At 29.6% G+C, this 27,969-nt stretch overlaps 2 protein-coding genes and 1 long non-coding RNA gene across 3 annotated transcripts; 1 reads left to right on the top strand and 2 right to left on the bottom strand.

The window, feature by feature from the left end:
• Positions 1–30: 30 nt before the first annotated feature.
• LOC149055195 (uncharacterized) lies at positions 31–22,880 on the bottom strand. Its single transcript, XR_016192220.1, has 3 exons — positions 22,713–22,880; positions 18,170–18,299; positions 31–594 (listed from the first exon to the last, which is right to left on the bottom strand). It is a non-coding gene; the product is annotated as an uncharacterized LOC149055195 (long non-coding RNA).
• Sobp (Sine oculis-binding protein) lies at positions 7,965–24,735 on the top strand. Its single transcript, XM_015519718.2, has 4 exons — positions 7,965–8,570; positions 19,530–19,719; positions 23,726–23,963; positions 24,058–24,735. Exons 1-4 carry the CDS (start codon positions 8,490–8,492, stop codon positions 24,677–24,679), a joined length of 1,131 nt encoding a protein of 376 aa, XP_015375204.2. The 5' UTR covers positions 7,965–8,489; the 3' UTR covers positions 24,680–24,735.
• On the bottom strand, positions 24,706–27,887 carry Cdc37 (cell division cycle protein 37). Its single transcript, XM_015522048.2, has 7 exons — positions 27,467–27,887; positions 27,270–27,403; positions 27,051–27,204; positions 25,799–26,077; positions 25,622–25,737; positions 25,193–25,382; positions 24,706–25,129 (listed from the first exon to the last, which is right to left on the bottom strand). The coding sequence occupies exons 1-7, from the start codon at positions 27,497–27,499 to the stop codon at positions 24,923–24,925; spliced, it is 1,113 nt and encodes a 370-aa protein (XP_015377534.1). The 5' UTR covers positions 27,500–27,887; the 3' UTR covers positions 24,706–24,922.
• Positions 27,888–27,969: the final 82 nt, after the last annotated feature.

Genomic DNA, 27,969 nt, shown 5'->3' with positions numbered 1-27,969 from the left:
CCAAAATAAGGAAATCACTAAAAGTGAAAATCCAATGTTGTAAAAATTTAAATTGAATTACCGGTGGACTTTTTATTTGTGATAAAGATTGAAAAACTTGTAAAGAATGCTATTGTAACAATATGTTAAGAGCCTTGTATTAAATTTTCAAGCTTTTCTGCCTAACAAATAAATTTTTATCAATATTAATTTTAAAAAAACTAATAATGATCGAAAATTTCAAATGCCTATGCATAGGCGCACATAGGGGGGTGCTTAGCACTCCCAGGTTTAAAATTAGCACCGCATAAACTATTTAAAATATTTATTACCTACATAGTCATATCTTTTGAAATATTATTATATAAATCTGTCTATGTATATCAGGATATTTTGAAAATACCAACAGTTAGTTTATCAGCAGAAATGATGGTTTTAATGAATAGTCTACCAGCCAGCTTTATATATGAAGGCATGAAAAATCAATGTTATAAAAGTTCGTTTCCAAATGTCTGTGAGCTATTGGGAATAACAATTCCAATTTCTTCGTCAACGTGTGAACGCTCCTTCTCAGCTATGCATAGATTGAAAAACTGGTTACGCATCAATATGGGCCTATAAAAAAAAAAAAAAGATAGGTTAGGTTATAGAAAGATTTACCAAGCTATCTACGCTTAGCATTGAGAGTGATCTTACCAATAAAATAGAGGGGGAATTATATTGCAAAAATTTGCAATATCAAACAGAAAATTAAATCTTGTCTAACATTAATAATTAATGATTACATGTTATTATAACTTGTAATATAATTACAAAATATTTATTTTTATTTTTAATAAAATTTATAATTATTGCAATGCAATTATTGTAGTATTAGGGTGGTGTAGCCCCACGGGTCTGTGTACTATAAATTATTTCAGCAGTCAGCACCCCCTAAATTCACACCCTATGTGCGCCTATGTGCCTATGAATAGTTCAACTTAAGTCTTGAAAAAAAACACACATCATGGTAAAACCAATACATCCGCTCAGAATCTAAAATTTAACTAGCAAAATTAAATAAAAGTTTGTGAAGTGGTGCTCGCAGTAGGTACCTTAACGTTAAAGCCCGTCATTGCGCTTTACATGATTCTCTGTTAAAAATATAAGCAAACATGTTTTTATATTTTATACTTACACTGTGTTTGATATATATATATATATATTTGTTGTTATGTTCAGGTATAGAGCAAAGCATAAAAACATTATAAACTATGGTCAAGATTCTGGGTAGACTATAGTTGCAACAAAAAATGTTCATAAAAAAATAAGTAACTATACCTACCTACTTTATTTATAAACAAAAACTGAGTATTATAGAACACAATAATAGCAATTAATCAACGATTTTAATCTTACGTAATATTTCATAGCTCAATACAAAATTGATTTTATAAATATAGATTATTTCATTTTAGATTCTGAGCGGAGCGAGGAATGTATTGATTTTACCATAATATGTGTGTGTGTTTTTTTTTGTGTCTGTTATCACGTTTTGTGGCAATAAAAATGCTTCGATTTTCGACTTCAGTACCTTGTTAGATCAGAAAGTGTATCTAGTTGATACTTTGGGGGATCAAAAGTAAAAAATTTATATTTTTCTAAATAATCGGGATAACCAAACTAAAAATTAAGAACAAAACGGGAATTTTACGCACAATCAGTTTTCGACAAAATCAATTTTGGTTTTTTATGTGACTTTAAAACAAATGACCATAGATACATGAAATTTTCACCGAATGTTTATATAAGTATATTCTATCAACCATGACATTTTCAAAAAATTTCGATTTAAGTTTAACTGTTTATTGGCATATGCAATTTTCGATCATTATTAGTTTTAGATTCTGAACGAAGTGATGAATGTATTGATTTTACAATGATGTGTGTTTTTTTTTTGTGTCTGTGTACAGCATTACTAGTCGAAATAATGCTTAAATTCCAAACTTTGGGGGTGGTTTCCGATGTAAAAGTGAATATCCTTGGTGCATTATAGAGGCCAAAAGTAAACATTTTCCAACAGTTTTCAAAAAAATCGAGAAAAACAAAAAAAAAATGACAGAAAAACGGACATTTTTACGCAAAACCAGTTTTCGACCAAATCGGTTTTCTTATATGGTTGTAATTCAAAAACTAATCACTGTAAATACTTGAAACTTTCACCAAATGATAATGTTAGGGATATCTATATACAGTTTAATTCACTATTTTTGGGTTATTTATAGACCACTGAAATTTCAATTTTTTTGAGAATTTTTTTTTTGAAATGCCGGCAAAAAAATGTTGGACGATCAAAAAACTTGAAAATTTAATACAAGGTTCCTTATGAGTTGTTCTTATTGTAGCTAAAAAAATTAAAAATCGTAAGTCACAATTTTTTTTTATAAGCGTTTATATTTCAAATTTTTACGAAATCTGTCGAGAACGCGAAAATTTGTAAGTAATTTTGAAGTTGAAAAATTATTAAATTTTTTGTGTTTATAACTTAGAATTAAAAATACAACACAAAGTTTTCCATAAGTTTTCCTTCAAGTAGCAATAGAGAAAACTCAAAGCATCATTAAAGGAAAAATTTTAAGTGCGTTTGAATTTTAAATTTTTACGAAATAGCGTAACGATAACGATTTATCCTCAAACGATTTTAAATATTTGTTATTTTTCAAAAAGTATAAGTCGTAGATACTTGAAAATTTTACCAGTTATTTAGATTCGCATTCTCTTCACATGATTTAATTTTCAAAATATTTTGACTTTTTTTGGCCCTATCAAAATATTTGAAAATTTAATACAAAGTTTCTCATAAGTTATCCTTATAGTGATTAAAAAATTATAAGAATACATAGATACAGAAAAAAAACACACGTGTGTACACATCATGGTAAAATCAATACATTCCGCTCAGAATCTAAAAAACAACAACATTATGTCATCACATATAAGTCCCTTAAATGTGTAGGTTTACAATACAATATTAATATTTTTTGAATGCATGTTAATGTAGATGTTACAAATTAATTATCAAATAAAAGTTGTATGCGTCTTGGTTGCATAAAAAATGATTAACTAACGTCTTCAATAATTTTTGTTTTTGCTTTTTAACAATGTCTTTAATATGCGTGGCATTAAATTAGCAATTGTTTTAAAATATGTCCAGTAGGGGCAATGGCACTTATGCCCCCCCCCCTCTGTGTGCGCCCTTGATAACCAGTATAAATTGGTGTTCGTCGATTTAGGGAAAATTCAATTTCTCAGCTGGATTACGTGGATTAAATCTTGACGTCTTAATAAGCTGGACCGAGTAGTTTTGACTGCATAACTATAATAGGGCTTTTAAATCATAATAATTCACTATTTGAGAGAGCCACTACTCAAAATGTCATCATAAATACATACGTTGGGGTTTATTCTTCGTGTAATTGCCTAAATCACTAAAGCTAGTGTCAAGTTTTCAGTTATCTATAAAAATTAATATATTAGGATAATGCATATTATATAGCATTTTCAACATTTTTTGATTTAGTTGTACTTGTAAGTTGAGCAATTACTGTCAGTGACTGACACTGACACAGTGTAACTCAGGTGGTAATTAAAAATAATTCTTTGTATCTAAGTAAATTTGATATTTTCATTTTTCCTCGTATAAAATGTAAAGCTTAAGAGATACCCACGTGTAATGTCTACGTCTTACAAGTGCGTAACATAGCAAAAACTGTTTCGCGCGGGAAAGAACCGAGAAGTCTATACAGTTATAACTAAGAAACCAAATTTGCAACAAGAAAAAAGGAGAATTTTAACTGTGTCACAGTGTTTTATTTTTTCCATAAGACCAATATATCAAAAGTTATTGAAGTTTGAAAAGCTTAAAAATATCAGATTTTAAAAGTATTGTAACTTTATTAATTATTATTAAAAACTCGGGATGCAATTTTTTATCGCAGGACACAATTATTAGCCACCCATTTCGTTGGTACTCAATAAGGTTTCACCGGAAAAGTCAATATTCACTTAAGTTTATTTCTTACTCCTCTTTTGGGACGGGTAATCTGAAATATTATACCTACACATGAGTTACGATAAAACAAAGTTAATTGAAGATAAAAAAATCGTTTGGAGATATTATATGTATTATTCGAGACGTCTGACTATTTGACTAACTCCAAATTTAATCTAACTTCAAGAGGAACAAAAAAAATCAAACTGTCAAGTTTATCAAGGTTTTAGTTATCGTAAACACTAAACCGAGTGCAAAAGGTACTTATTATTAATTGTCAATTGTCACTGATCAGCGACATATCGCAGTGGCTTCAAAGTGTAAAATATACTGTATGACATCGTACATCAATGGGCCCCCACCTCTCTTTTAAAATTCAACAATAAGATGAACATCATAGAATTAAGAAGTAATACGCACCCACATTATGCAATGTTTATTCAATTATTTTTGTTTTCAGCTGAACAAGATAATAAATACTTAAATACATTAATTATGGTACTTGTCGGATCGATAAATAGGTACAATGATTTAAGGTTTTTCAGTGATTTTTTTTTATCTTTGTACCTACCTACATAATCAATCACGAAAAATAATTAGACTTTAAACTTTGAAGGAAAATTTAGACAAACAGAATTAGATATTTAAACAAAGAATAACAATTTTAGTTATTGTATAGTAAATTATTTAAAAATAGCTGTTATTATCATTCATAATCATAATATATTGTAATTATTTATCTTTATATAGTTAACAATTCTACGTAGGTACGTACAATTCTGAATCCTCGGCCTGATCCCTCGTGGGGGGGGGGGGGTTATCGATATAGTACTTTGAGAGGTTAAAAATAAAAATAATTATTCCAGTAACTGTAACCCTATTAGTGACTTAACTGTACTCGTAAAGTCGTAACCTATCTACAATATTATGTAATTGATGCGGTTCGCTGGTTTTTTGAATGAGGAGTACCAATAGGTATATAGTTAATTATATCTTTTATAAGTATTTAAGTTTTAAGATGTAGATGAGTGGTGTAAAACCAACATTTTGAGGTGCTGTAGGTATAACCCTATAGTGTGTCACTGCTCCGCTCTCCAAATTTTAAAATTTAATCACGCCAAACTAATTAATTCTCTTAACAATAAAATTCTCCTTTGAAATTTTAATTAAAAAATGTACTTTATAACTCAAGAGGGTAAAAATCTTATAAAAAAACGATTATGATTTCGAATAATCGTTTTACCTACGTTAAATATTATTCCTATACAGTGCGCCAGCATCACATTCGTTCCTCCGATTTAACTTATAGTTATATTATTGTGAACGAAACAAAAATATAGGCACATTAATTTTTGTGTAATTTTGCAGGTTGGTGAATTTTTAATTGGTTGAATACATTTTAATCTCTAGACCTTTATTTTTTTCGAATTTAGTTCCCACTCAACCGATGAAACTTGCACTCGAAAACTTTCGATGTTTGCATAATACAGGCCCGTGCGCAAGGGGAGGATTTGGGGATTCAAACCCCCCCCCATGTCCAAAAAAATCGTGTTATTCATTTTTGATCTATTATACTATGTAATATTTTATAATCTTATTTGTAATAATGTATAACTTTTATTATAGGTACTAAAGGTACTTTAACATTAACAATAAATATAAATGTGTTATAATATTATTTGCTAATTATTTATGTATCTATTATAAATATTTTTTTTTTCAAAACACTTCCCATTATTCAATCCTATTAACGGGCCTGTAGATATAAAGAACACTTTGTAATTAATAATATTAGTACAAATATTAGAATATTTACTTAAATACTTTTATCGTCAATAACAACAATTAACATTTTAACAAGTGATATTATTTATGGATTAATTTTGTAAATGAACAGATATCATTAAATAATTTAACATGTCACTGATTAAATATCTGTACATGAATACATTCTATAATATATCTATTTCCCTGGTTTAATAGTAGTCATTTACATTATTTACAATATAATATGATGGATTTTGTAAATTTTGTAAATTTTGTGTAGCGTTTTTTAAATCTCAAGGTGCCATGCTGGAAGGGCTCAATTAGTCAATTCTCAAGTATTAATAAGTATAGTCATCTTGTGTTAAAATTTTAAAAATATTTAATAACTTAAAACATGCGGTCAAACATTTACCAAGTATACTCATCTCTCGAATACCACAAACATATGTTTTCCTAATTCTAGTAAGTTTTCAAATATCTTAAAATATCTACGCACATCTATCGAATACCAACGAGATTTCAGAACGGCCAAACAAATTGCAGAAAATAGAAATAAAATTAAGCCAATAATCGAAGCTATTAACTATATTATATGTTAAGATTTTTATTTCTGATCAAATTGAATGACATGGCTTTAATACCGATTCACATAGAGATGAAAACTGGTAAAAAATGTTTTGAAAAAAAAAAAAATAATAATAATAATAATGAAATAAATATTTTTCACCCCCCCCCCCTCCCTAAATGTCGAAAATCCACAAATATTTATAAGTATAGTTATATAATATTACTACTTTATTTAGAATTTATATAAAAATCAGAACATTAACATGGTAAATACATATAACTATATATATGTATAATATATAATATACGTAATCAGATATTATTACACTACACCTACACATAAAAATTAAAATTAAAATCTATCTATCAGTATATGAAATATGAAATAAAAAATATGTACCTACGTGCCAATAAAACTTTAAAAATCCAACAACACTTAATATTAAATTTAAAATTTAAAACAGATAAACCGTTTAAAAATAAAGATTGAAATGTGTGTCGTGGTAACGTAAATGAGTTTTATTGGGTTCAATTGCAAATGTCCTTAAAACAATAGTTGCTCTAAATTGCTTCTACAATAATGTCATTCAAATCTAAAATTCTCAAAAACGCAAAATAATTAAATATTGTGCACGAATACAGAAAACGGATTTGTTACCTAATTGAACGAGCGCCATGCATATAGCTTAGTGTCCATATAACTTGGGAAACAGTTCAAACATTCGTCGAAATAGTAGGTAGGTACGCATAGTAATTATCACGACCGTCGTCGTATCATCTGCGCGATTCGACACGCCATTGTGCGCGAATTATCATGTATAATATATGAATATACGGCATTGGGTCGAGGAAGAATAATTATAACCCTTCCGCACATTTTTGCATATAATATGGTTCTGCACACCGCAATAACCGCCGTAGCAGTAATCTTTTTAATTCGACAGCCATCGCGCACAATAAAGCAGATAAGCGATGATGTTATATATTTATACATATTATATACATACCTACAGGGTGTCTCACGATTATCTGATATATTGAATAACTTTTGTTGCATTCAATATTTAAAATTATTTTTTTCTATATAATTTATACACTTGCACCAAATTTGTAGTATATATTTTTATTTTTTAATACTTTTTGAATAAATTCAATATAGCATATTATTTGTGAATCTGATTATAAAAACAATTTTGATGGTAAAAAGATTTATCTAAATTAAGTAGTTTATTTTTTAGAATTTTTCTTAAATTCAATATTTTTTTGGTGCAATTAATTTGGAACGTAATAATTTTTTAAAAAATATAATTTTTGTGAATTTGCTATAATTGAGTATATATTGCTTAAATGATTTACTTATCATATAATATTAACAATTTTTGTCATACGTTTAATTAGTTTTTTTTTTTAGATCTTTCTGAGACACCCTGTTTATATATACGTATATTATATTTGTAATATACTCGTAAAACTATAATATTATATATCGGTATATATACAGTGGACGGAGACTATCGCGATGTATTTGCCCCACTCGTCGTCCGCTGTTCGTCACGAAACCGAGGCCGACCCACCCTGGCTCAGCCCGGTGAACGCCTATTTATAAGTCGGTTGAGCCTCGAAAGTCCGCGTTTACACAATTACGCGCCCGAACGCCACAAGACGCGCGCCGGTTTCCCGACATCATATGCTGTCGGACTCGCGTCACGGCCGCATTACCGTACAGCCATCATATCCAAGCTGGTCGCGGATTTTTCATGTTATTATTATAATTTATTGTATACTGTCGAGTGGGTTTCCTCCTACCGAGGGTCTCGCTCTTTTCGACACAACAAACACCGCGACGCGACCATTGCTGTCATCGTCCGAAATCATCAGCTGCGTCGCACATCCGAAAACGATAATACTACCGAATAGTAATATATTACAGTGATAAATATCATTGAATAGTAAAATATTGTATGGGTGTACGCATGTGTGCGTAAGTGTGTTTGAAAAATATATACATATTATAATAGTTGTTATATACCACGGCGTGCGTCTCAAGATTCGCACTCGTTTGTCGTCGTCGTCGTCTTATATACTTGCAGATCGATCAATCGATTTAAGTGCAAATTGATCATCATTGTAGTTTCCACCGCTAGAGATGAACAGAAGCGTTCGAAAGGATTCCGCGGACTCCAAAGCAGGGTTGGTGAAAAACGAAACGCCGGACGAAGAGATCAAAGTACGTAAATAATATATAAGTGCCTATAATATATTGTTCGAATGTCACTAAATAATCGATTAATTGTTTATTTACGCGCGTATTTAGTATATATAAGTAGGTAGTATATATAGATGAGCATCACGGAATAAATTATAAATATTATTTTTTTTTTCAAGAAAAAAAAGTCCGTGGCAACTGTGGCCATTGGACAAATAAATTATAATATGTATTATGTACCTATATATATATATAGGTAGTTATTACACTCAACAGTTAGACACTGTCGTACATATATGTATAAAAACTGGCAACTACACCATGTGAAAACACGTATTTTGATATTGCACTATTGCGTGGTGCAATAAACAAATTGCACAAACACATTTTCACGTGACGTTCATAAATGTATATTGTATATATATATATATATATATGTCTGTGACCTATGTGTTAATATGTAGGCAATGTAAATATTATATACATAAAAAAGAATATAACACTTAGATTGCCATCAAAATATATATAGTATACATGTATAACATAATTAATGCATGCACATATTCTAATGCCAAACGTTATGATTTAGACTATTAACCAGTTTCCGTGTCGTCTTATTTTCAGTAACTAAGTACCTACTTTACATATTCCACAGTTTCCACCTTTGTATCATATTACTACTCATTATATGAGTGAATTGTACAATATTTACTGTTAACACAATAGACGATTTAAAAAGTATGATATTAATTAACGAAAAATAGATATCAGTTTGTTTGATTTAAATTACAATAATCTATCAATATGTGTTTACCTAAAAGTATAATCACTTTTATTTTATTTATTGCAAATTAAAACATTTTAGTACACAGAATGTTATTACAACTGAATAAATCACTAATTTAAAGTGTAATTATTGGCGTCCGAAGAATTTTTTCTAGGAAATGGCAATATTAGGATTTGAGGGGAAATTCACAAATTTTTCCAATTTTCTTCGCATTTCTATCCAGAGAAGCTAATTCCCCTACTTGCCATCCTCTTCGAGCACCTATTATGAGTGCAAAAACCAAATAATGATTTGTTTGATAATTCCTATTACTATTAAAATTGTAAACCTTCTATATTTCCTAATATTATACAGCGAATTAATTATTTAAAATCATAATGCCTACGCTATATTTGCCTTGACCTTAATTCATCGATTCAAGTTTTTTTCTAACATAGGACCCTATAATACAGCAGCGCATGTGTCTTAATGCAACACGTGGACAGTATAGTCTAGCGTGAAACACCAACTACAAACAAATTATAAATAGAGCTTTGAAGTTGCACACTATAATAGCATTACATTGCCTAAACGAACGTCTTAAAATTACTATAAATCCAATGAGAAGTAAATCCTAAAAATAGACAAATCTGTGTTCAATATACTAATGCCAATTTATACAATTCTTGTAGGTATATAATAATATATTATTATTATATACTTATTATGTTATACTATTCATATAATTTTTAATATTATAAATTATTAAATATTGAAATATATGTTTCAACAGTTATATTAATTAGTTTGCTACTATCTTCTCTTTGATTTGCTAAGTTTTTTGCTAAGCGGTAACATTAGACATCTCATTAGAACTATTTCCATAATATTATTATTTATTACATAAGATTAGGTACATACCTACACTAGAGTTATTTTTATTTTAAACATTATAACGAAATTCTTTTATAATACGTCTTAAAGAGTTTTACGGCTAAAAAACCTAAGTTTACGTTTATGTAACTACCTATGTATATTATATTTAACATTTAAATAAACTTCTCAGAATATTTTATAACTATTATACAGCCAATGAGTTGAAAGCTTGTGATTATATGGTACAAGCTTTTATAATTTGACCTATTTTAATTGAATATAATAATGTGTTTACTAAGTATAAATCCAAGAAATGTATGTACATCGTACCTACTGCATAATATACATGGTGGTTTTTTTTAGGTAAACACTTTTTTTGAAAATTATATTAACATTTTTGTAAATATTACAATCATTACATGATACAAAATTGAAGAAAAAAACTTATATTTTTTACTGTTGTCACTTTTTAATTTTTGAAAGACAGTACCAATTTAGGATATTTTTCTTCGTGAGCCCAAAGAAAATATATGTATGAGCCATAATTTAGTGGTTAAATGATGTGGAAAAATAAAAAAAATTGAATTTTTCACATAACCAGTTTTATCAAATTAAAAATATTTATTTTTTTTGTAATTCAACATTTCTAACTAAATGGAGACTTGAATTTTTCACCAAATGTTAATTTTTAGATATTTTTTATACATTTTTTTAAAATTACTAATATTATAATCTATACCTACCTACTCACAATGAAATTTTCAAAATAATTTGGACCATCTTTGAGCTACGAATGTGTTCATTATTGACACCCTATATCATCCGTTCTACTGTATTGCAATGAAAGTCAAACTTTCAAAGTCTATAACAAATATTAATATTATTTTTTTTTTTATTTACATAAATAAGCCTCAGCGTCTATGGCTAATGGCCATTGGCATACAAGGAGCTTAAGATTAACAATTTGTAAGGATACATAGTATTAAAATGTAGTACATCAAATATGCAGTTTATTTTTGAGAAAAATGAGTTCAACTAACGACTTACGTAATTAATGATATTAAATTAAATTACTAATAAATTAATATATAACAGTACCTACTATAAAAGTATAATACAAATAAATATCTTTAGAGATATAGATTTTGAAGATTGTCTTCGTTCTCCGGAATCGTATTTCGTCGACTCATCGCATATTCGTTACAATGATGTATGATTGTATTCATATTTCATAATATTACAGTGACCTACTCAACGACGATGTGTAATCGATGCCTACTACAAAGCAAAGCAATTTTTTTTTCTAACGATAAAAATGCTAAACATAATGAATATTTCATATTTGCTATACCTACTAACAGATTAGCTGTAACAAACGATAATGATTATTTCACAAGAAATACGGTAACTTAATGTAAAAAATATGGTATACGATTTACATTCGTCAGTGCTCAGTAGACAGTAGTTGTGTATAGAATTCGATGAGGTTTTTTTATATACCAAATAAAATCCATTTATAGGCCTAAAACTATACCAACTTCAAAAATTTTACATAATTTTCATTAAATTTTGATAACATGACAAAATCGCCTGATAACCGACTAACAATTTAATAATTTAATCAAATACGAAATACCTACATATATAATTTTATCTATTGTTTTTATAGATTATAAAACAAAAATATTTAAATAAAGTAAGATATTTTAAGAAGGTCTTGCGATGGTCCAGAGATAGCTGAACTCTCCTAAGCTCCACTCTCTATTTACGTGACACTATAGTATAGGTACATACTCGTATGCTTTGGTCAGACAAACACGAAATAACAACTACTGTTCGACATCTGCGAATTTCTAAAAATATTTGTATTGATGAATTTTGTTTTGTTTTTTTCTTTAAATATTACATTGATATGGAAATATAACAATTATTATAGTTAAAAATCGTCTGGCTTTAAACATTTTAAGTAAATACAATTTAAAAATGTATTGATCTTAAAAGTTACTCTTAGATGACTTTAGACTTTTCCCTTTGAACTAATAAATTAATTGATTGCGTTATCAATTGCGTTATCTGATTACAACATGATATTTAATTCATCATATTATTATGATGATTTCAAGTCGTTCTCGCACTGGTCAGTTTTCTATAATTCAAATACACCTCAAATCAAAAAAATTTACCGTCACACAAAATTTGGAAGACCACGTATAGCAGTATACCGTTATATTATATATATACATACCAATATACCCATAGGTGGTAGGTACTCGTGTTTGATGTATTTTACAATTTGACATAATATAAGCACCTTCACAGCATGTCCATCCTAATTTTTCCCGCGGTTTTTACCCACTCGACCCGTTGTCTCACCATCGCCAAAGACAACGACGTAACGTAAGATTGATCAAAAGACGTCTGCGCGGCGGCGGCGTCCCAAGCAATAGATTGTGCACATATTATATATATGTATATATATACATCACATATGTATAACTTATACGTATGTATGAACTATGTATATAAATAAATAAATATATATATATGCATATCGGATTTCTCTCTTTGGCTCGCGCGATACACGGCCCGCGTGGAGGTGGCGGTGAGGGACTTTAAGGCGTGCAAACTGACACTGCTATCGAGTTACCGACACGAGCGTCCGTCCGTTCGCCACACTTTACGTCTGCTATATTATACGCATAGCTGCTGCACCGTCGCGAGCTGGCTATCCCGCCGTATTATCCGTCCTCTCGCGACGACGATAACGAATGGAGGTGGGTATACCCATTATATTATGTAGATACCGGCGGTCGGGCGAAATTGCCCAGGTGATCGAGGGTGGCATGATTTATGGCAGCGGCGGGCGGCGGCACGGGAGCACGGGACTGGTGCCAACGTATGTGCTCATATGTATATATTAGGTATACAATATATTATATACACACACACACACATACATATATATATATATGTAGGTATATAATATTATACTGTATTCTTGGGTGGGGGGATATACGCACACGGGCGAGATGAAATAAGACCACAACGATGTGACCATTTTTCATATTTCCTCGAACCATTATATTATATAAATTGCCACGTAGGCTCAATATGGCCCATAGTTTAAATATTATTGTTGGTACTGATATCGGATAGACGTCTTCAAAACACAAATCGTAAATGTATATTTCATACGTTTTTGAGATTTCTAAATTTTTATGCCTACTCATGTATACTTAGTAGTACCCATCACTTACGTGACTACTTACAATACAATATCTATAATTATATGGCTATATGTACTTCAGAAACTTCAGTACTTGCAGTTAAATGTTATTATCTCTCTACAGTAGGTAAAATAATTAAATAATAAATCTCACTTTCCTTTATGTTTTTGATAATTATTAGTTTGCTACTTTTTCAACACTTAAACAATAACAAAAGTATTGTATTTTACTCGCATTGTGAGGTGAAGATCAGGATAAACAAGTATAATGATCAAATCTAAACTGCAGAATAATAGGCAATATAAAATAATTATTAACTTTAAATAAAAAATTAAATGATTTAATTTTTTCCTGAAAATTTTTTTTAAGAATTACAGTTCAATCATTTAAAGTTTATTTATATTTTAGGAAACAATTGAATGAGTTATTTGATATTGGGTGAGGCAATACCGAGTTTTTTTTTTTTTTTGGGGGGGGGAGGGGTGGCTAAGCCACCCCGGCTCGCCTTAGTTGTGCTTATTACTATAATGAACATAATATAGATTATAGTACCATATTATACAGATATTTTATTATTTTATTCATAATATTATACATATCTACCTCTAAAAGCTTAAAAGGACGTGATACCCACATGTGTTGTCTCCGTCTTACAAGTGCGTAACATTGCAAAAACTGTTTAGCGTGAGATAGAATCACTCAGTCTGTACTCTTAGTAGAAACACTTAAAGTTATCACTTATCACAGTATAGTAGATAATATTTTCTGTGTTGTAGCGTTTTTTATTTGTTTGATATCTTTGATAAGAAAAAAGTTACAATACTTTTAAAATCTGATATTTTTAAGCTTTTCAAACTTCAATAACTTTTGATATATTGGTCTTATGGAAAAAATAAAACACTGTGACACAGTTAAAATTCTCCTTTTTTCTTGGTGCAAATTTGGTTTCTTAGTTATAACTGTATAGACTTCTCGGTTCTTTCCCGCGCGAAACAGTTTTTGTTATGTTACACACTTGTAAGACGAAGACATTACACGTGGGTATCTCTTAAGCTTTACATTTTATACGAGGAAAAACGGAAAAATGAAAACAACAAATTTACTTAGATACAAAGAAATATTTTTAATTACCACCTGAGTTACACTGTGTCAGTGTCAGTCACTGACAGTAATTGCTCAACTTACAAGTACAACTATATCAAAAAATGTTGAAAATGCTATATAATATGCATTATCCTAATATATTAATTTTTATAGATAACTGAAAACTTGACACTAGCTTTAGTGGTTTAGGCAATGCCACGCATATTAAAGACATTGTTAAAAAGCAAAAACAAAAATTATTGAAGACGTTATTTAATCATTTTTTAAGCAACCAAGACGCATACAACTTTTATTTGATAATTAATATAAATATAATTAATTTGTAACATCTACATTACAAGCATTCAAAAAATATTAATATTGTATTGTAAACCTACACATTTAAGGGACTTATATGTGATGACATAATGTTGTTTTTTTCTATTTAGGTTACCTATGCTATTTTAGAATGAAGACACTAGAAATATATTAAAATTTAAAATAATCTTTTTGATTTGGTTAGGTTAGAACTTTGATCTTGCCCCGGGTGGGATTTATCTTGCGGGCGTGCTTGCTGGTTATACAATTATTTTGTATCATTGATTAAAATGTCATTAAAAATGTAATAAAATATGCAGTAATCATCAATGGCCATACAACCAAGGGTTCTGTTTTCTTAAATAATTATAATACATTTAAAAAAAAAAACATAATGATATATAATATTGTCATTAATGCATTATTCAAAAAGACCATGTCACCAGGAGAGTCATTTTGTTGTGTTTCGAGTAAACTTTGTCAATGAGCATAGTACCATGTTTATTATCATATTACATGCAATATTTGATACTTTTCGTATAATACATAGAATATACGACAAATTATTTTGAATTATAATTTTTCATCGGAATTTGGATTCATTCCAAGACATGAAAATATGATTTATTGTTTGTGATAATAAGTTTATACGTTTTAAGTAAGTTATACAAAATTATATTAATACGAAAATTAGAAAGAAATTGCGAAGTGCTAACCTACTTAATTTGTTTCAAACTACAAAATTAATTAATCGTATATATGCACGCATTACTGATATCAAAATAGGACATTTAAAATATTAAAATACTAATTTACATGTGTCCACCTACCTAACTAACCATGATATGTATCTACTGCGGGTACTGTTTCCCTCCGAATTTGACATCAATGTAAGCACAAACATTTTTGATAAAGGGACAAATGGTAGTAGATGGCATAATCATAAATCATAATTGCATGTATCTACTTAAATTTAAATATAAATTAATATATGGACTATATACTATAATATACCGTTTAATATGATAGATATTATGAATACTGGACATTATAAGATTATGCGATAGATAGGTCGTAATAGGTACTTAATTATAATTATTAATACTATTAATTGAATAGTTGATAGAGAACTCAATTTTAGCACTCGTATTATATTAAATAAACTAGTTTTATTATTGTGTACATAATATATCTCATATTTTCTAACCAAACAGAGTGTGCGTGTGTGTGTATAACTGATAAACACATACATATAATATTAATATACTGTTATAGTACGTGTACATAATGTAATATGTATAAATATATATATATATATATAGGTGTACATCACATTATTGTGTCCTCACTTTAGGGTTTACAGTTACACATTATATTTCATTATTTCACCCGATATCCACACTATATAGCTATCATTATCCGTCCTTTGTGCGTCACCCAATACTATCCGGGCGACGACGTCATGAAGCACGGTATAAATGTCTGTGGAAAAACAAGAACAGCTTTTAATCAATCCATTTTTGTCTCTCCTTCATAACTGCTTACACGCGTGATGGCGGGATGCGTATTATCATTTTATAGGTACAATAATAATATATATTGTATAATGAATAAATATAATATTTATACACTATACGGGTACGATGAGGTACACCACTCAAAATGTTATTTCAAGAATTCCAGGTGAAATTATTTTTGTGAGCCCACGTGTGAACTACTGAACTACCATAACAATCCGTATGTATATATAGTAGTGTCGTAGGCTCGTGTATACATCAACCCGAAGTTGACTTTGACTTTTTAATATCTCGAAATAGGTGTAAACAATAATATAGATAGGTTCATAAAATATTTGATACGCATTTAATTATAGGAATATAAAACATAAACTACGCGTGTGTGCTGCAGGTTAAGCGATGAATGTTAGACTACTGTATAGTATCTACCTATATAGTTTAACCATTGATTGGTATAAGTAGGTATAGTGTAAGTATAGGTACCTTTAAAATACATAAGTTAGATGGTATGTAAGACATAAATTATAACTTAAGGGTGGCAAAGCTGTTAACATATTTTTTTTTTACTTGTCTATAATATGCAGCTCAACTCTCAAGTGCCTTATTTAATGGAAGCACTCTTCGCCTACCAACATTCAACTATCAATGCCTATTGTACAGCACTTTCAAATTACATTTGATCATTCAATAAACAAATTAAAAAATGTACAGGTTTATATTATATCTATATGTTTTGAATGCCCTAATCCTTACGAAAACATTTTTTGAAATTGTTCGCATTATTGTTAATGTGATTGATTATATGGCCTATATGAGTATTGAGTAGGTATGATGATTACTATTTATTAAATTGTTATCATAAATTCATGTTTTTGATACCAATAATTGTGTCAACAACGAATTAGAAAACCAAGTAAACAAGGTGGTTATTTGCTCGATGTATACATGTATAACCGAGTGGCTGATTTTGAGAGAGCGTCTAATTTTTGGTATTTTCATTGATTTGATCCATTACATTAATTTATTTCGTACAAACAATATAAGATGTTATGTTTAGTAATTTTTTACCATAATTTATACTATTATCTATTGAAGTATAAAGGCTGTAGCCATATTAAACATAGAGAGTGAAATAACCTTGACCATTAATTGTAATAATGAATATAATTCAAGAATTTTCTGGGTCACAATATCCTAAAAGAAAATTGAAATTTTTAAATTGTCATTTTTATAGCGTATAGATTTGTTTCAATTTGAAAATCATTCATAAATTAGTAAATTTTGTTTCTGTAAAATTGAGTATTCGAATAGATTTTGTTTTTGTTGCCCCTGGGCCACTGAACGACATTAATATGGCCTTGCGGCGTATACGCATCATGTACACGTAACCCACGGAGAAAATGCCGGGCTATTTATTTTAGTTTTAACTATTAATTTATATAATTATTATACTAATTGTCATCATATCAAGAACAATTTAAATTTATTGTAAGTGTGGTGTTTTATTTGACCTTGCCTCTGCAGCTTTATTTCACTGAGATGCAAGGCGCACCATCTTGGTTTACACGACGCTTTCTAATATTGATGCAAATCAATTGATTGATAAATAAGCACTTATCACATACATAAAAAAAAATTCAAGTTAGTGACCAATATTTATAGCTAACGCCTAGTAAGTCTGAGTACTTCATGTACTTTGAGAGAATTAGCGTTCAAAATTTATTCATTCACACATATTTTTTTTTAGACAGTTCATCACTATTGTATACTGTTATTTATAGGTATCTACCACACCTTGACACCTTATAATTGGTTTATGGGTATCTACCATACCTTATAATTGATGTTTAATCACCTATTCCTCATTCAACCAATGAACGTTAGTTCACCAATTCTGATCGCAAATTTCTTCTTCGTCAGCGTAATGTGCACAGAACAATCTATGATGTTTGGACTTTGGAATCTGGAACAAAACAGTTTTATTATTTAAGATTTTGAATTATAATTATTAAAGCTTCAATAAAATTCTACAATGTTCTAGAATACGTTCACAATTATTATTGATTTCATTATATTTGATTGATTTTATTTGTTTAGTTCTGTTATTTGTAAGAGGTCTACACTACACAAATTTCATCGTACCAATGTACTTACATCATTTTTTAATTTTTTAAATTTTGAACCCCACTCATCATAACTGCACCCACTAGAGCCTTACAGATACCGGCATATTAATTATTACGAAAAATCTTAAATCTATAGCTAACGTCCAGTAAAAGAAATGCTGTAACGCTTGTAAATTGTAAGTTGTAACTTAATAATTGTCCTAGCGATCTTATAAATAGCTTACTCTTAAGCCTAAAAAATCATTTCCTAAAACTAATCATAATATATTTTAATAAAATAAAAAATTAGTTTATTGTAGGTGCTACTCAGGGACGCCCGAAGGGAGGGGCCAGTGGGGGCCATTGCCCCCCTGAGATTTTTCGTGTCACTTACGAAATTGGAAGTTTTTTTACATAAAGTTGATCTTGAGCGACTATTCGACAATCCTTGTATCTAACAAGTCATATAAGAGGTATTTAATCGCAATAAAAGACATTACGATTATTTTCAATACTTTTGGCTGGTTAGGCGTAATTGCCGAAATCTTGTATGAAAAACATAATATTATAATAATCAAATCAAAATACTTGGAAAGCAATAAAGCAAACGGGATTATAAATTATATCGTATAATGTACGACGTTAAAATAATAAAGTGGTTTTTTGTTTAAAATGTATTAAGTATGTTCTTTCTTATAAATATTAGAACTAATAGTGTAATTTTATGTAAAGTTAAATTTGTTTTTATTTAAAAAAAATTTTGTTTGCCCCCCCTGAGCTGCATCTCTGCGGGCGTGCCTGGTGCTACTTATTCTAACTACGTAGTTTCCTTGCATGCAATTAAAAATTACGCGATTTTATATTTATATAGATACAATATTATATATTACGGTTGTTACTTGTTTTAATAAACAATATAAACTAATAAACGTATAAATAAAAAGTACAAAATAGCACTTAAATATATATTTATATCTATATTGTACAAATATATTATATTATCTATAGTTTTATCTTTTATGTATTCTAAATTTAGTAGGCATGTCATATAATATTATAGATAATATATTGTAAATAATATTTTATAGGAGTATGTGAAAACCACAATGAACGAGATGCTCGGATGGTACGGATATGAAAAAATAAATTCCAAAGACTGTTCGCTGCAAAGTATGAATTTAGTTAAGCTCAGAGAAAAATATAGAGGTCGCTCAAAAAGCACGGAACCAGAAACTTCGTCAGATGAATATAATAGTCCACAATCACCAACTACGTCGAGTAATTTGATTTATATTATATAATTAATAATGAATTGTATATTTGTATATGTACATACAAGTAGTAAGAGTAAGACCATATATATTAAATATACTTAAACTTAAGTAAACTTAAGTAAAACTAATAAAAACTTACCTACCTAATAATTATTTCTAAAACTGAAGGTGTACATAAATACGTTTTAACATCGATGTTAAAAATACTTTAGGTGCGTAAATTGACATGTCACAGGTTGACTGGTGGTGGGTAGAGCCGTAAAGGTATATTTTCAATTTTGTTTTATGTTTGTAGACACAAAAAGGAAAGAAACAATCAAGCTAGATAATTCAATGAAAATTATTTTTAAAATTTAGTATAATATATTTAAATTTTCATTAAGCTAAAAATTAAATTAAAAAGGGTGAAGAGAAACTCTATATTATGTTACTGAATACTTACTATCTGTCACGCGACACCATTCGGTAGGTAGTTCGTAGGTAGGTATATTCTGAATTTTTAATTACAAAATTAAATTTACACGAAAATCGTGAAGTTTATTATGAAGTAAAATAAATAAATTTAAAGGAATTAATGTTAGCTATTTATTAATAGTACTTATCTATATTTAAACGTCGATATTATGTAATAGTACAGCACAACAGCTTTATTAATACTGCATATCAGAGCATATCATCAGATATCGGTGACTTATAATATTTAAAGTTCGATACCAATAAAGCCGTGCGATGATCAAAGCGAAACGTAACTCGGTTCGAATGCTCAGATATTTCGACATCTCTTTATATGTGATATATATATATATACACACAAATATATACAATATAATAATATATCGTCACAATATCATTTAAGATCCGCCATGATTCATGGCCAATTTCAGTTTTCCCAACATTTCTGCAGGAATTAAGAGGAACGAACAAAAAACTACTCTGTCCTAGGAATTTTGAAAGTTAGTTGGCATCTATAATGAACAATATTATACTAAGACTTAATAAACGTGTGGGTAAACTTTGCAGTTTTTTTGAAAAGTTATATTTACCAAAAACTATGGCCTCGGATCTCAATAGCTTAATATTCATTCTTTGGATTAGCCGTAATGTCTGACATTTTTTTCGGATGCCACGATATTCTTATTAAATCTACATTTTTACCAAAGATTCGTAAGATTGGCCTCATTGGCTTTGGTAGTACAATATTTGCTCATTATAAATAAGCCATGATAAAACTTTAATTTTTCACAGATAACACGCCGTGCTTAACCTATACCACAATTTCACAAAACCAATTTAAAGATACAAATCCTTAAATCCGTTGATTTTAACGTAATTTCGAATAATTGTTTTAGATCGGCCATGATTGATATGCTACAAACAGGTATTAATCATATAATAAATAGTGTGTGCATAGTCATAAGAACCAGATGTCGGATGATAAAATTAGTGTATACTACAATTCACTGCGTACACGGGGACCAGAGCTGGTTCGTACGATGCACGAAAATAATATATATTTTAATTTAAAATAACAATATTGTACACGCGCACATAATGTTTAACGTATAATGTTATGGATATTGGGTTTATATTTATATGCGGTGTACAACATCTGTACAAGACGCAAGACGTGTATTATATAAGTGTATACTGTATAATATAATAACCAAACACGCGCCGTCATAGTGCGCTGTGTAGTAAAATGCCGCGGTGGTTGTACCTATATTGCGTTATAGTTATTTTCGGTCTGGACAGAGAATGTCCCTAGTCGGCGCATAACCATAATACCTATACAGCCCTGCGCGAGTCTACTCCGACCGAGGACTAGATAGCGTGTATTACAATGTATAAATAATAATAATAATAATACCATATAATATAATACTCGTAATATACGCAGCCTCGCAGTGTTCGTATTATATTAAACGCCATGTGTGTGTGTGTACGTGTGCACATATTAATATTATATACATTTTGGTACGATTTATATATATTTATATATACATGCAATCGGCGGCGCGACGTATAACACAAAGACTCGTCCGTGTGTTGTAGTCGTCTCGTCATCGTAATACAATATCGTTCGGGCGTAAAAAGCGCTCTCGGATGTCTCGTATAACGAAAATAAGGGTCATCTCGTCTCATCTCTGTGTAAGCCGAGTGTGTGATGCAGCCCATCATTCCGCGCGTACCCCGGCCGTGTGTTATATGCGACGGGGTAATAATCGCCACATTCAGTTGTACCTATGCCTATAATAATACCTATACCTATAATATGTTTTGCAGGGTTAGTTTCAAATTCCCGATTGCAATGATATGTATACAGTATATTATGTGAAATATATATTTTGTGCATGTACATCATCATGTATGTTATGAACGGTGTGGGTAAACCAAATAGCAGTATAATCAGATATATTTAGGTATCGCCGCTCAGCGCTCGTGTAATACCTGAATGGCGGAATATACGGATTAGACCCCGTCGCCCGTCGGTGAACTGTTATTAAGCTTCCCATTTTTTTACTATATTATAAGATTATCTATAAGATAGTCTACGTACTAGGGGTGCGGGAGGCGTGGATTGGCCACTGATATAAAAATACAATTATAATTAAAAAATACTATTTTATAATAAATGTACTTTGCCGGTACAAGTTTTGGTATTCATGGTTTTAATATATTTTCTAGTGTATTAAGTACATTAAGATGTAGTCCCACAACCCCTTCCCTCTGTTAAACATTTTAGCTATAGGCTTGAGCCCATGCACTCAATTGAATGGCTCTAGCTTTGCTGTGAGAATCAGTGGCAGTCCTTGACAAATTCCAAGGAAGGAGAGATATTTTTCACGTCATCAAAAACAATTTTTAAAAATAATAAATATTAGTCACAAAAATAATAGTTTCTTAACTTTAAATTCGTTTTCGTTTTATTTGTGTTGTAAATCGATCATAATATTTTCATGGCTTATAGTTACATCTCTATGAACATGAAGTACTTACTTAATTATGCTAAGCCACTAAGTCTGGTGTTCCCCATTTTTTACCGTTGCCATGTTTTTACTCTATAAAAGCATATAAAAGCAAGTGTTTAGCTTAAAGTTAAAAATCTTAGAACAGAAGATAAAACTCAAGGAAACTTAAAAATTATTTTTAAGGTGTAATTTGTATACTTACATTATATTTTAAAAGATATATATTATGAGTTTATGACTAATATAAGCTTTGAAATTTTCTTGAATAAAATCATGGCTGGCAAGTTAATGATATTTTTTAATTCAGATAGATCGTAAAATAATGTAAAAAACTGATATATTATCATTTATCAGATTTTTGTTGTAATATAATATAGGCCATGAGGAGGGGAGGGGGTGATTGGTTGATCGATTCTCCCCCCCCCACCCGTGGGACCACCAATATCAAGAATATGCTTGACATTTAAATCCTTAATTTTTTCCTTATAGATTTTAAAATCTAAAATACTGTCCTGCACTCTTTTGGTATAGTTACCTACCTATAATAGTTGATTCCTTAAAAGTTGTAGATGTTAAAATAGGAATTTCATGAATTTCGTTCTGTTTATGTAAATTATGGTACCTACATTTTAGATCATACGTTATAATATTTTTCATTTATATATTCAAACCGGTGCAAATAATAAATAGAAGCTCCTAAATGGAGTGGAAAAAAAAATAATAATTGAATAATATCTAACCATTCTAATACATTGTACGTATTGAAAAAATCGGATACACTTATTCAAAATCGATGTACACTAGGAAGGTCTAGTTCCGTCATATGTTATGAATCGTGATCTGATACTATAATGATGCTACAGATTGCAATAGTTAATTGTTTACCGTTATTGGTTATTACTTTATTAGTTTATTACTTATAACATGAGTTGTATTTAAAATTGTCTCTACAAATTGAAAATTAACTAATTTCGAGTTTTAAATTTTCAATAAAATATAATACCTTAATGCATATATTAATACCCAATTGTTTGTAAATAGACTCACCAGTACAACAAATGACATGCGGATGGTGTGACAAAACGTTAATAGCCAAAGCGTTTACATTCCGCACAGCCGAATCGGACAATGAGAAAGTGTTTTGTTCCGAACAATGTTTCTCGCATTACCGTAGAGCAAATTTCAAACGAAATAAGAAATGCGATTGGTGTAGACATCTGAGACACACAGTCAACTGTGTAGATTTCCAAGACGGCGATCATCAGCTACAATTCTGCAGGTGACAAACGTAAAGAGTTTTTAATTTGATTTTATCTCAAAGACATCGATGAGTAATCATAAAATAATTGCAATTTCTGTGTTTGCTTTCACAGTGATAAATGTTTAAACCAGTATAAGATGAACATCTTCTGCAAAGAAACTCAAGCGCAGTTAGAATTGCACCCTCACCTACAGAACACGTCGCTGCCAGAAAACCTATGTAAAACCATGGAGCCGAACTTGCCACTCATTACACCCGACCTATGGCTACGCGATTGTCATTCTCCGCCACTTACAGACCGATCACCGTCTCCTCAAAAGCCTCATTCCCCTCCTACACCAGGACCCGCAGTTCCACAGCTACGTATATCCAGTAAACTTTTTGACCGTCAAAACCGAAAACGCAAGAGACCAACAGTCGATGACACTGTGCCACCTGTTTACCCTAAATTTCCACCGAATGCGCCAGTTTATTGTACACCACCGATATGTAGTACACCAGCATTCACGCAATCTCGGTCGACAAATAGCAGCATACCAACAAATGCTGATTCAACACCTTCATCACTTTACCCATTGAACTTGCCACCATCGTTACTACCACCACCTATGGTATTAGTGCCATATCCTATTATGTTACCAATACCAATACCTATTCCCATACCCATACCTTTACCATTTTTACAAAAAGAATGTGATAAAAGCAGTAATAAGGAAACAAATGAAAAAAAATGATTATTATGTACATCATAATAAACAAATTATTTTAAATAATATTATAAATACTATTATTATTATCATTATAAACACTTAACAAACAGTATTTGATTATATAAAAAAAATTAGTTTTACTATTATAATGCAACCAAAAGAATTTCATACTTTGTCATATGTATAACAGATACATTTAGAACCAGAAAAATTATTATAATCTAATAAATATAAATTAATCAATGAATAGGATAATATAAGATTATTTTATGAGCTGTTTATTTCAGAGTAAATATTTTCTTCTTGGGTTTTATCATCGTCTTCAGCACTGCTCTTATCTTTATTAGCGTCAGGTACCCATAATCCAGAATCTACACAGCGCTTCATGTAATAAGTAGCATCTTCTTGGTTCATGTTTTTAATTGTATCTTGCAATAACTGAATATCTTGCGATTCAAAACATTTTTTCAACTCCTAAAAGAAACATGGTTTATAAATTACTTATTGACTTTCAATGATTTCCAATAGACTTCTTACATCTGGAAGACTATCAAAAACTTCAACTGGATCAAGACCACCTGGTCCTAGTCTTGCTTTTCGCTCTTCTTCTTCTATTTCAGCTTGAGCAATACGTATCTTTTCCTCAGCTCTTTTCCGGATACGATCTTTAAACATGTTAAGTTCTTCTTCGAAAGAATCTTTGTACTGTTTTTCAGCTAATTGTATTCTTAAAAATTAAATTAGATTAAATTATGCATCAATATTCATTATTTAATCACACTTAAATTTGTTGAAGAGTACCTATAGAGTTTCATAATTAACTATCACAATAAGTAATGAACTCAAATATAAAATCTATAAAATTAACTTTAAATGGTCATAACATTTAATAAAACAATTTTAAAGTTTTAAAAATATACCAACTAAGCGGTTATGATAAATAATAAATAAATTATAATAACACACCTTGAAAAAAATGATGGTACACATGCTCTTGGATCAATATTTAATTGCCTTGAGAGTTCCAAAATATATTGCATACAAATTGTTTGATGGGCTACATGTTCCATTAAATCTGATTTCTGAGGAGGAAACGCTGCTATGAATACATGTTAATAATAATGATTTTCAAATAGAACTTACGCCTTCCATTTGTAAATCAATGCACCAAATAACCAAATAATTTGCAGTGTCCTCACATACAAGCTGAGGATTTTTTTGTAAATATTCTTGACTATCTTTATATTTTCTGAACATACCAAAGACTTTCAATTTACTCTTATTTTCATTAATAAATGTTTCTAATCGTTTAGCTTTCTCTTCTTCAGTCAGATTTTCTTCGGTTGGTAGAGCTTTGGGTGTGTTCAGAATCGTCTTTGTAAAACCGGGTTTACTTATAGTATCAACATTCCACGGCATTACCTATTTAAAATGATACATAATAATTAATACAAAATACATCTCATCATTTAATTAATTATACCTATTAGGTTTTTTTACGAGCTACTTGCTTGTAATCACGATAAATTAGTGTTCAGAAAAATAGCAATAATATATTAAATATAGGTAAAATTACATCCATTCCCTCATTGAAAATATAAGATGATAATTATTCATTATTTTATGAACATGTCTTTTGAATTACAAGAAATTAAAAAGTAACTTTGATCAACTTAAAAAAATACAAGATAATGATGATACTTTGTGTTATACATTGTATACAGACACAAACATTGAACAGAGGTAATTCATGTGTTAAGTGAAGAAAGATAAAAAATCAGATAAATTCACTATCATCAACATACATAAATATACAGAGATTTAACATTTTTAATGACATATTATTTACTAATTTACCAGAATAGCTTTGTAAAATATTATATTTTACAAACCAAGTAAACTGTATTTTAAAAGTGACTGGTAAGAAATTTAATACTTATAGATAAATAAGACAATTCATCCTGCATGATAGTGTTTCATTTTCAAAAAACATGTAATGGAGATGACTTAAGTTGATGAACGTTCTAAGCCAGATGCTCAGGTTAGAAAAATATAAAGGAGCAAATTGAAACACGCTGAAATCATATACCAGTCACTGAACTCCATGCATAAACATTAAACATTACATATTTTTATCATTGTTTGGTCGATTGTTGATCAATAGGACATCCAACAGGCAACAATGAATAATAATAACAAATGTCACTATATCAACTGATAACATACCCAAGATTAACAATAAAAAGGTTTAAAGCAAAATAATATAGAATATATTATCTGTGTACAATGATCTTACAAAATAGTATCAAGTAATTACAGATAGACCCCCAGTAAAGACATGTTTCAGTAAAAATAAGCAAATATGTATAAGACACTAAAAGTTAAGTATCAATACCTTTTCTTTATTTTTGAACTCTTCTTCTTGTTTTTTTAATTCTTGTTCTTCGACACTTAATGCGCTTAATGCTTCTTCAAGTTCTTTTTTATTTTTTCCTTCTTGTCCAACTGCCAAAAGCTGATTTTTAGTTTCTTCATACTTTTCTTGAAAACTAAAACAATAGTATACTTATAATAAATTACTATTCAACATTGTTAAATTAATGAAATATTTTACGTTTTCTTCTTAATTTCCAATTCTTGTTGTTCGCGTTTTATTTCCTCCATGCGTTCAATACGAGCTTGATGCCTCCAACGAAACAATGATGGTGTGTCAATGTTAGGGTGGGTTTCATCTTCATCATCAGACACCTAAATGATAAATACATTAAATATAAGAATAATCCAAAAATATAAAATATGAGATATACATACTTCAATATTCTTCCATTTGCTATAATCAACCATTATAGAATGATAACTTTTTTGTCTGGGTGTGCAAGATATGCAATTTAGAACTAATGGAAAATTTATTTGACAGCAATAATAATTGTAAAATCACTTATAACCATAGATAATAAAGATATCTTTATTATTTACGTTTACGACGCAATATTTGTAAGACACAACAATTACCTGAAGAGGTAGAATAATATTGAAAATTAAATAATATTTTATCACGAACGACACGAACCAATAATTTTAACTATAAATAATAAAGTCTAATTGACTATGAAGTAAAGCGATGTATTAAATGTATATTACTATGGAGCTATTAAAGAAATTGTAGAACATAGAGTATAGACTCCAGAAGGAAAACGCACAATCGCACAACTGTGCGAGCACTTAGCACAATAATACAATATTCTGATTAGCGATTTCTGGAACATTCTAAATTCGTTATCTGTACCAACATCATGGATGAAAAAGTGTAGATT

The sequence above is a fragment of the Diuraphis noxia genome, unplaced genomic scaffold (assembly GCF_037042655.1).
Source record: "Diuraphis noxia isolate RWA-SAM2 unplaced genomic scaffold, SU_Dnox_SAM2 contig0005, whole genome shotgun sequence".
Lineage (NCBI taxonomy): Eukaryota > Metazoa > Arthropoda > Insecta > Hemiptera > Aphididae > Diuraphis > Diuraphis noxia.
This window is presented reverse-complemented; position numbering and strand designations above follow the sequence as displayed.

Coding starts and splice junctions, on each gene's coding strand:
- Sobp (XM_015519718.2), top strand. CDS start 8,490: ATGAACAGAAGCGTTCGAAAGGATTCCGCGGACTCCAAAGCAGGGTTG. Junction 19,720..23,725: donor ACAATCACCAACTACGTCGA/GTAATTTGATTT, acceptor GTTTGTAAATAG/ACTCACCAGTACAACAAATG. Junction 23,964..24,057: donor CATCAGCTACAATTCTGCAG/GTGACAAACGTA, acceptor TTGCTTTCACAG/TGATAAATGTTTAAACCAGT.
- Cdc37 (XM_015522048.2), bottom strand. CDS start 27,499: ATGGTTGATTATAGCAAATGGAAGAATATTGAA. Junction 27,404..27,466: donor GCAAATGGAAGAATATTGAA/GTATGTATATCT, acceptor TTTATCATTTAG/GTGTCTGATGATGAAGATGA. Junction 26,078..27,050: donor AGTTCAAAAATAAAGAAAAG/GTATTGATACTT, acceptor CATTTTAAATAG/GTAATGCCGTGGAATGTTGA.